At 42.8% G+C, this 17,805-nt stretch overlaps 1 protein-coding gene across 4 annotated transcripts in view; it reads left to right on the forward strand.

Annotated features, from left to right (window-relative positions):
- Window positions 1-3,819: 3,819 nt before the first annotated feature.
- The window catches only part of magi2a (membrane associated guanylate kinase, WW and PDZ domain containing 2a), a 121,554-nt gene continuing 107,568 nt past the window's right edge, over window positions 3,820-17,805 (forward strand). For all 4 annotated transcript variants that reach the window (XM_076158927.1, XM_076158928.1, XM_076158929.1 and 1 more), the window contains exon 1: window positions 3,820-4,271. In XM_076158927.1, the coding sequence (XP_076015042.1) occupies window positions 3,971-4,271 (301 nt within the window). In that variant the 5' untranslated portion in view covers window positions 3,820-3,970. The remainder of the gene's footprint in view (window positions 4,272-17,805) is intronic.

Here is a 17,805-nt window from a genome sequence, read left to right on the forward strand (position 1 = left end):
GGAAGGCCGCTGCTGATGGTATTGGAGATCCTCAATGACTCTTGATGTGCTCTCATTGCCAATTTAAGCAAAAAACACAGGCAAATTCTTAAAATGTCGACAAAGTTCAACTGTAGAATGGCACAGTTAAAACGATGAAACGCGACAGCAAATGGGATTGCTCGCTTAGCGATGTTTAGGCGTTCCACAAACTCGTAGCTCAGAGGCTGAGTGAAGTCACTATGGGCAGTTATTGCAAGATTTTGTATTTCAAACAACAGCAACAAAGTTTCATCATCCCTTTTTTCATCTGCTTCCTTTTGCTTGAGTTCTTTCCTTTTGTCGCATCTGTAACATAAGAATTCCTACTGTTTGACCCACGAGGAACTCCATCAGGTCTAGTTTCTCACGCTTTTGCTTTCCGCCTCAAATGGCTGTGACTTCTTTTTCACAGATTTCAACAAAATCCACCTCAAGCCAGCATCAAACCCTTTTTTAAGCTATTTGAATGATGAACTGTCTGTTAATAAAAGTAAGAGGAATGATTTAAAAGCCGTTTTGGCCAGCGGTTTGTTCTGTATTGTTGCGTGTCCCAAAATCACCATAATAAAACCTCTTGTTTACAGGCCAACAAATGATTTTATCCTTGAGGCCTTGAAGCAGGTCTGATCTTCACATGGTCTCCAGATTGAGAACCATCGCTCTGTGCAACACAACACATCCATCTCGATGTTCAGCCCAGCCAGTTTATCTCAAGAGGTTTAATCCCACAGTGTTTACTCATTCCAGCTCTGCCGATGTTCCCTTCTCCTCCTCCTCCTCAGCTCTCATCCTGCCACGCGCAGAGCATTCCTGTCCATGTTCAAACACTGCCTCCATAAAATTCCTCCTCTTGTTAAAATACTCCCTTCTCCTCCTCCTCTTCCTCTTCCTCTCTGGCTATATTCTGGAATGCGCAGGCACTTCTCCAAACCCCAGGGAGGACAAAATGATTCATTGTGTGTGTGTGTGGCTTTATTGTCATCACGAGTCAAGGGCAGCTAATTTGTTTTCAAGGAGAAAATAATTGTTACGCAGCGTCGCTTGTTATTTTATGAGTAAAACTGCAGCAAGTCGAGTGTTTTGTTTTCCTCTAGAGGGCAAAGGAGGGAAGGTTTTAATTTGGATGCTTAATTTTTATGTTCTGCGCACCAAACAAGTTCATTATCTGACTTTTTCATATTTCATTTTTAATACAAGTGACAAACCTGCTAACAGACTGAGATAATTGCGTCGGTTTGCAAGAGTTTGGGGAATTAACAACTGTGACAATTTTGAAGCAAGGTAGAATAAATGTGCATATAATCAGAAATGATGCCAAAAGTGTTGTTGTTGTGACTTAAACATGATTTGAAAACTCTAAAGAGATTTACCTGTTGTGACATTTCAATTATACAGAACATCCAAATTAATTATTGAAGCAATGCAAACTATCAATAATGAAAACATATTCTGCAAGGAAAGATGCTTTAAGAGTCTTCATCACAAAGTCGATCAGAATTCTGAGGGATCTCAGTCCCACTGGGAAATATAAACCACAGCTTTGTTTGAAGATTGGCAAAAGCAGTGAAATATCCCTTTGTTTCCTGTCTGGGATTTTCTTGCTGCAAATGATTAAAAGAGTTAATTTCTTTTTTAAATATTCTAAATTTGAAATACTACACCTTTTAATGAAAGAAAATATAGTGAAATACTCATCTATGCTCATCTCCTCATCTCATACTCCCTTCCAGCAGGCGTTACAGAAGCCCCCGCTCACGCACCAGCAGACTCAGGAAGAGTTTCTTCCACGAGGCGATAACCCTGCTGAACTCTACTCCATCATTTTGCACTCCACTGCCATTTGCACAACTTTCTATATTTGCCCTGATCATTTCATTTTACTTCCGACACTTTTACTCTATATTTATTAATATATCACCTGTATATATAGTTTATTATGTATACATAATAGTACATTTTTGCACTTCTGGTTGGATGCTAACTGCATTTCATTGGCTTTTACCTTTACTTTGCTCGATGACAATTAAATTGAATCTAATCTAATCTAATCTTGAGCGCTCATCCCTATCTGAGGAGATGACAGATCCACTTTGCTGCTGTAACAATGTGAATTCCCCTGTTGAGGGACGAATTAAGGATTATTTTATTTTAATTTATCATCACATATTGATGATGGACTATCTTGTAATGTCAAAGGAAGTGAAAATAAATTCTTTTTTTCAGATCCCAATCTGGATCTGCCTCAAAATCCAATCAACTCCTCATTGACCCAAGCCTCACCTCAAGCAAAATTGAATCTAAAACTGTCTGTTGCATTTTAAGATGACGCCGATGAAAACATAGCTTCCCCAGATGAGGTAATAAATGCATGACAGAAAATGTAATGATAGAGTACAAATAAGATGACAAAACTGTAGTAGGAACATTTTGTAAACATATTGTACCGTGAAGTTACTTCAACAAACATACAATAAATAATGAGGCAGATCTGTCGGCCATACAATTTGTCCTGTGTTAATTCTTGGTTATCACTCGATTGTAGCAGAGAAACCGAAACACTCACAAGTATATATGATGTTTTTTCTGCCCAGGCAAGTAAGAGATTAATGTTTGGCCTTGGCGGAGGTTTTGCACTCTCTGACTGCTTTCTTTTTTTTCTGTTGATGTGATAATTGTTGCATTAGGTGCATACAAGGAAACAAACTCTTCATCTTAAGAATAATGAGTTAAAGATGGTTTTGGTACTTGAACATAGTGACTTTTCCGGCACTTGTCTGGCTGTAGTCGATGAAGGCAGAAGGAATGACACCACGGCTGGAAAAAAAGCTGTTACAGTCGAGATCAAACTTTCAATCCATGTTGCAGTGGACTGAGTGTTATGTTCTGATCAACCCTGAGTGGCAAATACTTTGTTGCTGACTCCTTTTGGAATGTGTGATCTGAAGTGGATTGTACCATTTTTGTGGTATGAAATATTGCTTATTATTTCTGCTCTGCTGCCATGCCAGTGCAAACACAGCCACTCTCTCTCTCTTTTCCATGGAAATCTGGTTATAGGAGAAGCTTTGCCTCTCCTCCTCCTCCTCGTTCTCCAGCCTTCACATCCGGGTCAGTTAGGTTGGTTTGAGCTCGATGCTGCCTTCAAAGACTCGTTGTAAAATTGTCAACCTCGAGTATGAAAAACACATCTCTGGGAGCCCAGTTTGGTACTCTTTATTGTTTTTGCTGTTAATATCAGTATTGCATTGGAGAGGCGATAATATGCTCATAGTTTTACTACTTGGCTTGTATACAAGTATTTCGATTACTGTAATAGAAACCGTGAAAACTCAAAAAAGTTAGTTTGTAAATCTGTAATTTTTGCCACGATCATCTTTTTTGTAACAAACAGTACAGTTAAAACACAGTCACGTGACAGGAGTAAAGAATACAGTATAGGGTAAGTAAACAAATAAGTACGAAGAGAACATGCTTTTTTTTCTGCGTAGAAACAAAGTTTGTTGAGCGAGAACACTTGGATTACAGAGGATGTAAATAAATAAAAGGCAATAGAAAATGATTAGAAATGTATTTCTTTGACTTTCTCCACTAAATAAATATTTCATAGTTACAATCACTTATTAAGACTGGTAAAATCTTAGTGAGTTATTACGATCTAACACTAAAGTCAAAGTTGTGCTCTAACTGAGGCGGAGCCGCCGTACTTGTCGCTTTTCCACGGTGAGAGGTTCGCCCGCGGTGGAGTCGTCGTTTTCCGACGCTTGAGGCGGCACGTAAAGGCAGCGCAGTGGATCGCGAAGCTGATCCCCGCTGCTGTGCGTGTGCGCGCGTGCGGACGGACATGGACACCGCTGGCTCGCGCTGTTAAAACGCGGACACGGTACAGTGACGCCGAGCGATCGAACTTCATCCACGGCCGCCCTGATGTGATTCCCCCCCGACCTGAGCCATGTCCAAGAGCCTAAAGAAGAGGAAGAACCACTGGACCAACAAAGTCCACGAGAGTGTCCTTTTCAGGAATGAGGAGGGGGAGCTGGGGCTGGAGCTGAAGGGCGGCGCGGAGAATGGACAGTTCCCGGTGGTCGGCGAGCTTCTCCCGGGCACAGCTGCGTGCCACAGCGGCAAACTCTTCCAGGATGAACTCCTCCTGGAAGTCAATGAGACCCCGTTGGCTGGACTCACCACCAGGGACGTGCACGCTGTGGTCAAACACAGCAAAGATCCGCTCCGGCTCAAGTGCGTCAAACAAGGTGAGGTTTCCAGAAAAGTGTTTTTACATCAACTTTACCGTATTTGTCAGCTCTCTTCCCGAGTATTGTCCACAGTCCCGTTAGTTTGTGTGTGTTGACAGCATGGCTTTGTCTCCTGAGCTAAGAGCTACGAGCAATTCACGGCGGGTTCAACAAAGTTTCTGCGGTGTTTTGGTGTTGATAAACGCCTTCTTTGTTCCTATGTGGTGGATAAAATGTCATTATTTACGCATTTTTATTCGCAAAAGTGTGTTTCGCCTGTGTCTGTGTGTTACTGTGGCTGCCTGTGTGTTCTGCTGTTGAGGGGGTGTGTTATGTTTGAGGCAGTCCGAAAATACAAACTCTAAAGTATAACACACAATACAGATACGATAATTATCTTTAATAAGACGCTTTAGTGACACAATATTAATTGTACTTTTTATAATGTCATACACCTTTATACCGTGCAGAGTAACTAATAGCAGCGAAGAAATATGACTTTTCATTAAGAATCAATGAATCTGATATGTGGGTGTTGGATCTAGGGGAAAGTTTGCTTCAATTATGTGTAATTTTGAAAAGACATTAAAGCAAGCTTATTTTATCATCCAATTTATGGCACATTGAGAAGACTAAATAGGATAATCCATCACCCAACCTTAATGAAAAAATAATTACGCTAATCCGATAATATATTTAATATGGATACTGTTAAGTCCCTATATCAATATTACTGTGATGTCAATGGAAATTAAAATGACCATTAAGTCTGATAAGGTTGCTAAGCTCATTAAAGAATGTCCTCAAAGGGATATTGTGTATAAGTCTGGAGTGTTTTCTGACTCTCAAACAAGCACTGTGGTTTGACTAGAGGTGCACAAAGCCAAACCGAAGATTCCTAAATTGTTGGGGAAATATTACAATGCCATATTGAATGTCAAGCAGTGGATTGTACACACAGCGGCACCCGGAACACCCACGCTAACACTTAACATATTCTACAAAAAGAGCAGAAGTCATGCAAAGTGTTGCATAGAACTCCAAATTCAGTCTGATGGAAGTTTCTGTCAAATGCACATACACACACACACACAGACGTCTCTGACTGTCTGTGCCTTTGATCCTCACAACTAATGACTCTGGATGTCTTCCTTGCATTGTAAGCTGGGAGGAGGATGTGCAGCCTCTCGTTTTGGGGTGAAAAATCAGCAAAACCCTGTAAGAGGCTTTGGATCAAAGTCTTAGCGTGTGTGTGTGTGTGTGTGTGTGTGTGTGTGTGTGTGTGTGTGTGTGTGTGTGTGTGTGTGTGTGTGTGTGTGTGTGTTTGGCAGTGACACACCAAGGATTTATACCAAAAGGCAGCAAAGCCAAAATCAAACTAATGTGTTATTTTTTTCCCACCCATGAAATATTTATATCCTCTGCTCGTGTTTGATAGATCGGTTGAGTCGTTTCTAACTGATCATGGTGTACGCAAAGTAAACACGATAAAGTTAAGATGTTCACAGTCTAATGAGGTTCTGCTTTGCGTTTGGGTTGAGCAGTTGTCCTTGCGTTCTCTTTGTTGCACGAGTTGATTCAGAAGTTGCTGCGACTGACGAGTGAAATGATCAAAGGCCAAACGCCCCATTGAAACTCTTAAATTGTGCTTTGCTCTCCCGTTGTTAAGCCTTCATCCAAGGATCGGGGTCGCCGTCCGGTAAAGGCTGTTCCTGGCCTTTTTGAATAATACATCAAGTTCTCTTCTGGAACAGTCCGCTGCTGCACTGATATCACAAGTCAAACCAACAGCGCTGCTACCTTCTCCTGGGAAGACTTGTCTGGAATATAACTTTCATTAGTCTTCTCTGTAACTGGAGAGGGATGAATCCCAATGCACACACTCATTTCCAACTCACACTGCTTCGTTTTTTGTCATGCTGTAGGATATCTGTGGGTAGTGTCGCCTTTTTAAACACTTGCACACTCACAAGGTCGTCTCTTGGTCCCAGAGGTGAGGATTAAATTGGATTGCCACCTGTGATCGAGGCAGCTCTGCAGGACCTAATTAGGACCGCCGCTAAACACTGGTGGCTGAACAAAGGTTGCAATTACCATCCAGGTGGATTCTTATCGGAGTTTGCAGTGCGTTCTCAGTAGAGAAAAGCTGGACGCATCGGACAGACCAACTTTTGGTTCTATTCCCAGCCCGTTCAGAATGCCTCAGCCCATTTTCCCATTTCAGTTACAGTGAAGGATTAATCCGCAAGTCACTGCATCTTTTCTTTTCTACGCCTGAGAACTGTGTGCTGATTGAGCCTTGCCACATCCGTCAAAGGCTATCGTTGTGCTCGCCAGGCGGCCACTTTGAGCTTGCTGCTGTTGGGGAAAGTCATTATGGCAGCCTGGGCACGGGGAGCTTTAGCAAGGCCAGAGATTGAACCACCTGCGGTAGAGAACACGTCTAAAGAGTACGATTTGTAAAATTGCACGCTTGTTTTGCTCAGTGTCTGTGCCTTTAGTGCAGCGAGTCTGTTAGCAGCGTTTGAAAGTTGATTTGGAAAGACGGTGTGCGCTGTCCTGTGACACCACAGGTGAAACCATCGACCTGCTGAAGATGTTTAACCACTTAAGCTTGTAAGGAAAAATATTACCTTTTCTCTTTTTTTTCTTGTTCAACAGAGCTCATTCTGGCAGTCAGCTTTGTAAACCTCATGTTTATGGGATGTCTGCCTAATCAGCTGGTTGTTCTGTTTGTTGTGTTTACAGTCATCATTTTTATTCTAATGCCATCTCAAGTCATTTCTGGCTTTCTTTATCGTACCAAACATAGATTTTGTTGTTAACAGGAAGTCCCAGCTTATAAATCCTTACAACAATGGGGCCGATTCATAAAAAAATCCTGTTTAGCTCAAGGGACAACGAGTCTGTTACAACACTATCCAGTCAATGCCCCATCCCAACGTAATGGGGTGACTGATGCGAGTGATGATGAGTTTGGATTGGTCACGGCTCCGGCGGGGGTTGTGAAGCTAGGGGGGGATGGCGGGAGGGGGGGTCCCTGAGATGTTGTGTCGAGTCAGACACACTGTCGGCGTGGGAGTGCGGTAATGATTCTCAGTGCCGTCACACCCGTCTGTCTTCTTGTCAGGGCCCCACTGGGAGTGTGAAGCTGCACCAGCAAGTGCACACAAAGTGAGATACTCGCATGTACACTACACACACACACGCACACACTTGTTATCCTTCCTTCCTTCCTTGCCCATGTGTGTGTGTCATCCCATCCCTAGGCCTTTAGCACCACTTAACCACCCGCCGTCCGATCATGCTTGACAGAGTTTGGTGGAGAGAGCCTGTTGTTGTTGATGTTGCCTGTTACACTGTCTGACTACCAGGCTCACCTCTAGGGATGGGTAATGATAAGACACACACACACACACACACACACACACACACACACACACACACACACACACACACACACACACACACACACAAACACACTGACACTTTTTTGCACAAATAGCTGTTTTTCCCTCCATGTCAAGTATTGAGAGGAAAGAAAAATGGGAAGATAGAAATATTTCTGTGTGTGTGGTTTGCTTTGAATGATGAAAGAAGGCGACTCAATCATCCCAATCAACAAAGCTTTAAAAACACCAGTAGTCAAGAAAAAGCAGCATTTCACCTTCTCATTAAAATGAATTACAGCTGAGTGAGTGAGTGTGTGTACATACATTCAGCCACTCCTGTTACTCTCTTTAAAAGCTTCTGTAAACACTCGTCGTGTAACCTTTGTTGCGTCTGTGTACAAAGCGCCGCCTGTTTTTGCAGCTCACAGAGTTTTAGTTTGAATTTGCTAATGTTTGTTTTTTGAAATGTGATGTTTTGTGCTGTAAAAAGCCCGCCAGATGGTTCAACATATTCCACTTAAACAACTTTACACGTCGATATACACTCATCCTTCAAGCAAGATGGGAGTTAAACTTGTCATTTACGATTAGAGGGTTGTACACACACACACACACATCAAACAGCCCATACTGGAATGAAAAGTAGCAATATTTAATCAAAGCAGCCGGCAGAGTGAGAGGATGACTGACAGTCTGTTTGTGTGTTACTGCAAGAACGATTGAACGATTAATTGATTATTAAATCTGGGCAACGTTTTAAACTGTATTTAGCCCATGAATGATAGATATCGGTTATATTGATCCCTGATTTGCTCAGTACACTTTAATGGATAGTTTGACCCCCATGGCTCTTCCTCCAAGGTCAACCTTTGCTCTCTCTCTCTCTCTCTCTCTCTCTCTCTCCTAAATGGAGGTTGGCTGCATTGGTAAATTTATGATGAGGATTTTGTTAAATGTTGAGTTTTGACACTTCAATCCAATCAATCCATACAATCAAATGCAAAGAGAAAAGAGCCTGATGTGATTCTACAGAGCTTCCACATAGTTTACTTTTCTGACAGTGTGGCACATTTTGAGCCTCAGATAGTGAGTGACACATTTAGTGCATGCTGCGCATCACACAGTTTAGACACCACAATGACAGACGCCACAGATGTCTTGTTTCATAAGACGTCTCCATGTGATGTTTCGGTGACACTCCCCCCCCCCCCCCCCAAACATTAGGTTATTCTTCCTGTCTTTGCAGCAAATCAAAGCTGTCAGCCGTAGTCAAGTTTAGCTTATTCTCTGAGTCACATTATTCAGTCTTTCACTATGACAAAACAATCAAAATGACAAAGTAGGCCAGTGCAGACCCACCATTACAGCCGCCACTGTAGACAGTTGATGAAGCCAGAGTAAACATCAAGATGGTGAGTGAAACCGTTACGAATCTGTAAACTCTCCAAGGTGCTTCCCCCTGGATACACCAGGAAAAAGTCCACATTTCTTCCCTGAAACCAGCCGCGGCTCTAAGATGGTATGAATTTAAATGAGATCTAAACGGGATGTTTTGGAGCGAAGGCTGAAACAGGCTGACCTGCTCACAGAGGGAGACAATACGTTGTTAAGAAAACTCCACAGCCCACACCAGCTGTTGATGATTCACCCCAAAAAATAGGAGAAATCAATACGAAGCGATTGGAGCGTCTTTCTCAGAGCCGTGGCAGTTTGTCTGTTCACTCCTGTTCGTCTCTTGCCAAGATTCGACCAGTCACTCGTCTTCACCATGGATTGGTGTGGGTGTGAGAGAGAGGGGGGGAGAGAGAGAGAGAGAGTGTGAGTGTTTGTGTGTGCTTGAAGAAAATAGGCACAATAGGTGCAAACAAAAATCGTAGACTGGATCCATCTATCCTTCATCCATCATCCAATGTCCGAAATAACCAGGGTCAAAGAGCAAAACCGCTCCTATATTCTACATTTCTGTTTGCTGACCCTTGCCAAACATTTTCACATTGCACGCCATTTGAGTTTCTCCTCGGCCAAGCAAGAAATGCCTGAGTTTGGTTCAACAGCCTACAGAGTATTTTCAGAGTTGTTCTAAACGATCACTAGACCTTTGAAGAAAACTGATCAAAGCACATTCTGATTTGGCTTCCAGTGGAAAATATTGATACATAATGGAATAAATGTCCAATTAAGAGTGGTGCACGTAACGTATTCCATCCAGCTCTGAAATGATTACTAATAAATTTATCTTCACATCAGATCTCTTGAGGCGGACGCTCCTTAGTTTGCATTTCACCCCGTCGTCATATCATTTCGGCGCTGGATGACGCGTGCGCCGTGTGTCAAATTTTCATACTACGGATGTCTGATGTCTGCCTGATTTATTGCGAGCCAGAACTGACACAGCAGCAGTTTTCAGTGCAGATAAGGAGAGGTGAGGCTGGGGAGCAAGGCATTGATTTACTGCTGGGTGGTATGGATCTTCCAGCGACCTGCGGGGTGCGCGATTAGCAAGGGTGTTCAATAAAACTTGTAACTGTCGCTGTGTTGTAACAAATCAACAAACAAGCCTAAGATCGAGCATATGAGCCTCCTGGAATGTGCAAAGCCTTGCCGAGGTTTCATTTATCCTGCAAGCTGCTGTTGTTGAGGTAGTTTGTACTTTTTAGAAATTCTGGTCGAGTATTGCGCTCGCCTCTAGCTCTTTTTCAGCATCCACCCCCCCTGGTAGTATTGCCTGCAGCGAGGTCACCTCCAGCTTCACATAGGCTCTGTCCTGCTCCCACTCCCTTTGTTGGCTTCTCTCTCCCCTTCAGTTACTTGTTTTATCTCTTTGTCTGTCGGGAATAAAGAGAGAGAGAGAGAGAGAGAGAGAGAGAGAGAGGCACGTTTAAATGGGTTCAGTTGGAGGGAGGGGATGAAGAGATCGTGAGATGCCGCTCACCTCGGACCGTCTGTCCCTGGGCTCACACGCGTTATTCATGCCGTCCAAACTGTCAACAAGAGAACGCAGGTCGCTCTGAAAGGCAGCCCAGCCGTGAGCGGGATAGATTTGAAAGAGTGAAGGAGGGGGGGAGAGAGAGAGTTGATAGACAGTGAGAGGAGAGACGTGCACCCTTTACTTTTCACACTATTCTGGGCTTAATTCTATTGACAGCCATGACAGTGCTGTTTTCCGTGTTCTTCCTCACCCTGCCGGATGACGGACACATCAACTTCGGGCATAAGCTTAGTCTTGATTTAATACTTGAATCCCCAACAGTTGTTTTCAAAAAAAAATTTTAATCCCTTTTCCCTTGTATTTCACTTGAATTAATTGTTTGTTGATGTCATCTTTCATTGAGAGGCCTGTCAAGCATTGAGTGACTGATCGTAGATTAGGCAGAACGCAGAACGGAATGCATGAGCTCATGCACGTGCAGACAGGCAAATTGGACTCGCGAATCAGCTGCTTCATTAAAATCAAACCTGAAATCGGCAATTCTTCAGCTGATTCAGGTTGAGCCTAGTTGTGCTAGCAAATGCGGGTTTCCAGACACCAATTCGTTCTTCTGTTGGTCAGCAGCTTTACTCAAGCATTCCTGAAATGATTTTGACAGAACTCAGTAAAGAGGGACGCATTGCCCTGGGGGGAAGAACCCATGAAATGTTGGTGCACAACCAGATCATTTTCCTTATTTTTGTATTTTTTTTCACAAGAATGACACCAATCGGACATACATCAATTTGTGCAATCGAGTCACATTTTGGCTAAAGAAATATAGAAGAAGAATCTCCTCCACCTCACTTCATTTCTGTAAACATTGAGGTCATGCTTTAGCAGCTCTCTCTCACAATCACGAAATATGCCCTTTTGACTTCCATCCTCTCTACACAGTTCAATCAGAGATTCCAGCGTTTGTAGTCGAAAGCCAGATTCCGTAGATTCAAATCTCTGTCTGTTCGTTGCTGCTGTGAGATCTGCAGATTTCCACTGAACTTCAAAGCTTGTGCAAGACTGCATTTGTAGCGAGGGATGAAGAGAGAGGAGAATTATTCACTTGCAAATAAGATTTTTTGCTCGAGGAGAGGAGAGGCTTTTGAATCTGAACGTGCTTTTCTACTTTGGTCGCTGCAGCTGATGAGCAGTTTCACCTTCGTTTCTACAAGCTGTGCATCTTCTGCCTGCTCAACTCAAGTGTCATTTGGGATGATAATGATAAAATTCTCACTGCATTTCCAAATGGAGCTGACGATTATGTTAAATTGGAGCAACGTCTCCAGTGCGACGGCGTCTTTGTACCACAAGTAATTCAGAATTCCAATTTGCAAACCAAAGATCTTTTGAAGTCCTTCCATATTCAAGTGTACGACTTGTTTTTCTTCAATAGATGAAACCGTCAGTGGTGTCCGTCTTCTTCAAACATCTTCGAACTGCTGTGTTGTTGTTTGTGCACCAACTGTCGATGTTTGGCTTTGGAAGCTCCGTCTACCAGTTCCTGAACTATTGAACCTTGACCTTTCTACACACACAGGTACATGTTGGGCTTGGGCTGGGTTTAAAATGTCACTTTTGGATTCAGCCACGTGCCAGTAGCTTTGACTCTGTAGTATAAGCAACAAAGTGTAATATTACCACCCCCACACCAGTAGGGTTTTGTAGTTTCCTACTATTTATTCAGTAAGTTATTGTGTGTATATGTGTGTTTTATTTCACTTTGAGTGAGTTATTGTCGATAAATGTGTGTTCAGCAGCCATCTGTAGCTTCATTGTTGAAGGAAGAAGTTTTAACACGGAGGATTAAGAATCAACAGAAGGAGGATTTACTCCATTCACACTAAAATGAAACGTAAACGTTCTCACTAAGACTAGAAATTTATGGGATGTTGATGGAGGAAAATGATGAATGAAGTCATTTTAGTGGAAATTAAATCATTTTTTAGTATAAAGGAATGGAGGGCTTTGTTTACCGATTACAATGAATGAGAGTTTCATCTTTTTAAATGCAGGGCTCAGAAATCAATGCTGGCTGACAGGTTTGGTTTGGATCAACATTTCAGACCCAATTCCATTTGCAGTACTTTTTTTTAAGGACAAAATAGGATCAGGATCTATAGTTCTGGTTACATGACCTAAAACAAAGGAAAGTTGCTGAGTCCCTGAAGAAAGTTCCTTGTCTTAATGTAAAAGTTCTTGGTTCTGCGGTGCGATAGGGAGGCAGGTATATACGAAGGGGAGTAGACAACCATCTGGCATCTGGTTGCCCTCTCGTCTCTCCACCGCTACTGTTTTTCACCACAAGGTATGCAGTAATTAATCGAGGTCAAGGGAGTGTGTGCCCTCGCTCCCTCCTATCCTAATGCAGCATCCTGTGAGTGGTGGGATGGCATTTGCTTCCTTGCTTCCAGTAACAATTAAAACAAAACACACACGCACACTCTTCGCCTTCTCACTTCTGCAGCACCGCAGCTTTTTGTTCTGCCTTCATTAATACTCCCTCTCTCTCTACCTCCCTCACTCATCCCTTTATTCAACTCTTCTTTTTGATTATTTTCCACAAGCTCTTGGTTCTCTTTCTCTCATATCATTAAAGTTTGCATCCTCATTCTGCCTTTATGTTCAATCAGCCTCCTGCTGTCCCCCTTTGACTTAAAGCCCTCTGTTTGGATAGACATGTAAAATTCAGCCCTCTTCATCTTTTTAAGCGAAAAACAGTTTCCAACTCTCATGTTGCTCGTCCAAAAAATGTATGTCTAACCATTTAGACTTGCACACACAGCTGAAGATGGAAGTAGCTGTAGTCCATTCTCTGAATAACAAGCTTTTCACGTTTTCTTCCCAGGAAAGATCAGCTGCTTTGTTTGAGGAGCCTTTTGTTCATACTCTGAATCCCCTTACTTTGTTTCATATTCTTAGGTCACGTTGGTCAAATTATTGAAGTGCTTGTGCTTTGTTAGTTCATATGCTTTCTTCAAATTGCTACGCTGGTTAAAAGGAAAAATATACATGCGTCTGTAGGAGAAGGTGTTTGGTGTCAGTTCTAAGTGAAAGTAAAGTCAGCCCCTTTTGGAAATCCATAACTTTTTCATGTGTGGATGAAATACCTAGTAAGGTCATCTACCCGTACCTTTTGGCCAAGGTAAACCATCAGGGGATGGACAGGACGTCTGCGTCTCTCTAATAAGTAAGCCGGGAGCGCCTTGGTTCACCTTTTCCCTCAAATCTCCTGCTGATGTGACCAGGTCAGAATGCAACAATGGACTTGATTGGGTGTTCAAATTTGAGGTCAGGCTCTCCGATTGACCAGCCTGAAAGCATTAGACGTACAAACTTTTGAACCAGTTCTGACATCAACCAGTGCAGCTCTTCGGCCCTTATTTCGAGGAATTACAATCAAGAACATAGGAGCGAGGTGTAATAATAAAGTTTCAGACCCAAGGTGCAAATACTGCCCGAGGCAAAACCTTAATGCGGACCTGACAGACTGGAAGCTCAGCTTTTCCTTTATCACACCTAACACGATGAGTACAGTCAGGTGTGAGTATTATTCTCTGTTATATGATTGACATCTCTTCACTTATTAAAGTGTCCAGTAGCCTCTGTCCTCATTTCAGTGGAACAGACCAACGTATCCATTTATGATTACACCTTCAATCAAGCGCGGCAAGTAATACACAAGCCTTGCCAAGTCCCTGTGGCAGACTTGCTACCTGCTACATGGGCTTAGCCACGCTTCTGCAGCCTTTATGATGATTGACAGGTCTATTGTTAAACGGAAAGAAGCACCCACAGTTATTCTAATTACACTTGGAAAATGAGTTTTGCTTTACAAAGCCGCTGTTCTGTCGCACTACTCATTCTTCTCCATCTACTTTCCCTCTCTCTGTTGCTGTACCTCCTGCTCTCCATTTCCCTCCACTCTTCCTGTGCCAGTGGGCTTTGTGGGTGTTGTCATCCTGTCCCCCACACCAGCCAGAGCCCGCACTGGATTCATGTCACAAATACCTCAATCACAAACCTTGATGCGATCTGTTTCCAGGGACAGTTCATACAAAGGTATAGTTCACTTAACCTCTCACCTGAGCCTACTGTTGTTCTAGATCAGTCAGAAGATCTAGAGCTGCTTTAGATCACACTCACCCACATTCCTTTGTGCCTTGACAGAGACCGCTACCTTATAAGGTTTTTTTGGGGCCATCGTAGCGATCCCATCTGAAAAAAACAAATCGGAGGACGGAACATGAACCCGAGTGTGGTTTACCCGACTATTGTTTTCAGACACGCTGTCAAGCCTGTGCGATGTGCACAGCCTTGTCGACCTGATGACGAACCAGCTGCATTGTCAAAACAGATTTGGCCTACTCAATTAGACCTACCTGCATTTACCTGACCGCTCGGCTCTACACTGTGCCCTCTTCACTTCGGTTATACAGTGACAAACTGCACACAGAAGCATTGAGACGTCTCTAAATGCTCCAAAACATGACACTGCCTCTTCCCTCTGCTTAGTGTCTTCTTTCCCCTCCCCCAGTGCTAGATGATGAATGATGATGAAGTCCTTGCTACTTCTCATCACACATTATTTTCACAGATTTTTACACTGTGGTTCTTACAGGTACACACTTGCTTGTTTGGGAGATTTGCTCTGTGTAATTTGTATTTGTAGAAGTTGTATTGCCTGAGCAAATGACCCAGAAATGGTCATAATAATATCTGTACGGGATACTCTATAATTTCTATGTCATGGATGCTTCCAGTGTGTGCGTTTTACGGTTTTTACTTTCTCTGCAGTTCTAACACCCGCATCCTCTCATCTTACAACTGTGGTGCACTATCAACATGCCAACAGTGTAAGTTTATCCCTGTGCAAACAAACAAAAACATCGCCTCCTCCTCTTCCATAGCATCCGTTCTAGTTTCCACCGAGTACCACACAAGTTCCGCCATTACTTCCAAAGTAGCAGAGAGAGTTCCGACTTGGCCCACTAGCGGTGCAGCCTTGGCCTCCACTGCTAATGAGGTCAAACAGATATACCCGGTTCCTTAAACAGCTCTGCGAGAGACATTCCAGCGCGGCCTCAGCGTGGCAGGCTTTACCCCCGAAGGCACCAAGGCATTTCTGCTTGTCGGAGGAAACCTTGTTTACTGTTGTTGGGCGATTTATCACAGCAGCTCGGCCTAAGGCATGTTGCGGTTCACGCCTTAACGCGGGTGGAGATGGAGAGGAGAGAATTTACTGTCATCCACAGACACTTACAGAGGGAAGCATTTTATTTAGATCAAAGTGCTTAACTACCAAACAATAAACCTCCAGTCATGTCGTGTTTAGATACCAAATTAGGCTCTCTAGTTGACTGTAAAACTGAAAGCTGCTTGTAGACGTCCCTGTTTTAATTCAAAGCATGTTTTCGTCGTCCTTGATAATTAATAACTTTATTTGAAAAGCAAGTTTTTTCCTAAAACAACCTTACTGCTGTGAAGACACGTTAAATATATAATTTTAGTTTTGTACTGTTTAATGAGTTTAAAGCTGCAGTTCACAATTTTTTTTCCCAATTCACCAAGAAATCTTCACTGAAAGCCTATGATGACCAGTCTGAATCTGATTCGGGAAGATCAAGTGGGAGAACGTCTGCTTTAATTGCAAAGGAAGTGGAGCAAATATTGAAAAGTACTTTTGATAACTGGATTTAACGTTCACTGCGATCAGGCTGGGTTTGATTGCGTGCAGTGCATTGGCACGCAGAGGAAAAGGAGTTTCAGTACAACCAGCAATCAAGTGGGCATTAATGAAAGGAACTGCAGTAAAGGCACACCCTGCTTGCTAATCTCAACACAGTCTCTTTATTAGTCCAGTGTGTGCCGTTATCCTTACATTACCGCCATAAGTCGTACCTATAAACTTTCCATAATAGGAGAAAGCCTGGGAAGCACTGGTTATTTTTGAATTTCCATTGAGACTCTATGCCCTGTTCTCACTAAATGACACCTTACCACGTGTGTAACAGTTTTATACAATCTGTCCAGAGGAATGTCTTGTCCCCTCCTCTGTCCTCCCTGAAGTCAAAGGGAGTCACGACCACTGGAATGTAAAGAATGCAGCGGGAGAAAAACAATGGAAGGCGAGGGCTCGTGACAGATGCGCAAACTCATGGAAGCTTGAGAGAAATCACTCAGGCAGTATATTGTTTCCTTTTTGTTTTCCAAAGAGCAGGACTGAGAAGAATTTACATGACAGCAGCCTCACCACAAGTCCCTGCAGCAAATATCTCAAGGTTAAACTGTAATTGCTCTGTAAAATGCAACAGCTCAGATTGCTGGGTTTCTCAGAAATAACGTCACTTTTTGCTTGGAATGCAGATCTTATATTTCCAACTTTCTCGTCTCTTCATATCTAAAGTCTTGCAGTAAGGAATCCTAGAATCAGGCCCGCATGATGAGGGAAAGACGATTGATGAAGATCACCAGACTGTCGAGATTTAATGAGGCTCAACAGAAAGACTCACATTGGGACTTTGGCTCAGAACATGAGGGAATCACCTGCCGCTGTGATTCCGCATGATTGCACAGGCTACAGTGGCAGTCATATTATTAATGTCTGATATTAATTTCCTCTGTGGCTTTCATAAGCGGTAGGGATTCCACATATGATACGAAAGGTAATGTTGGCTGTATGTCTTTTAACAGCTTTAATTGACCACATTATGGCAGACCAGCGTCAGTTAGTAACTCAAGTTCACAATCAGAGCTCATGTTTGTTGGTGCAAAGCTTTTAATCTGAAGCAGCTACAGCTTCAATTGCAGCTACAGCTTCAAAAACTCACCAGTTAGTTACGTATGTGCAAGAACTCCATAAAGGACAGTGTGATTTTTGACAGTGTGATTTTTGGTGGTGTTGCACACCACCAAAAATCACCTATGCATTGCATATTCAGTCGCACTTCCTCTAAAATCCATCTCAGAGCAGCCAAAGCTGGTAATGATATCATTCAGAATTTTAAATAAAAGCAATAGTAGTAGTAATAATACAGTAATTCAGGACAACCTGGGAATACTAATAGAATATGATCTCAGTGTAATCTGGAGTGTAATACCGGGCCACTGTTGAAATGACAAGTGCCATCCAAAAGCCAACAGCTTACAAAAACTCAACGTTCCACATCAGCAAACTCAAAGGATTGCATTTGTAACT

The sequence above is a fragment of the Genypterus blacodes genome, unplaced genomic scaffold (genome assembly GCF_046128005.1).
Source record: "Genypterus blacodes isolate CSIRO-AG114 ecotype Tasmania unplaced genomic scaffold, CSIRO-AGI_Gbla_v1 ptg000090l_1, whole genome shotgun sequence".
Classification (NCBI taxonomy): domain Eukaryota; kingdom Metazoa; phylum Chordata; class Actinopteri; order Ophidiiformes; family Ophidiidae; genus Genypterus; species Genypterus blacodes.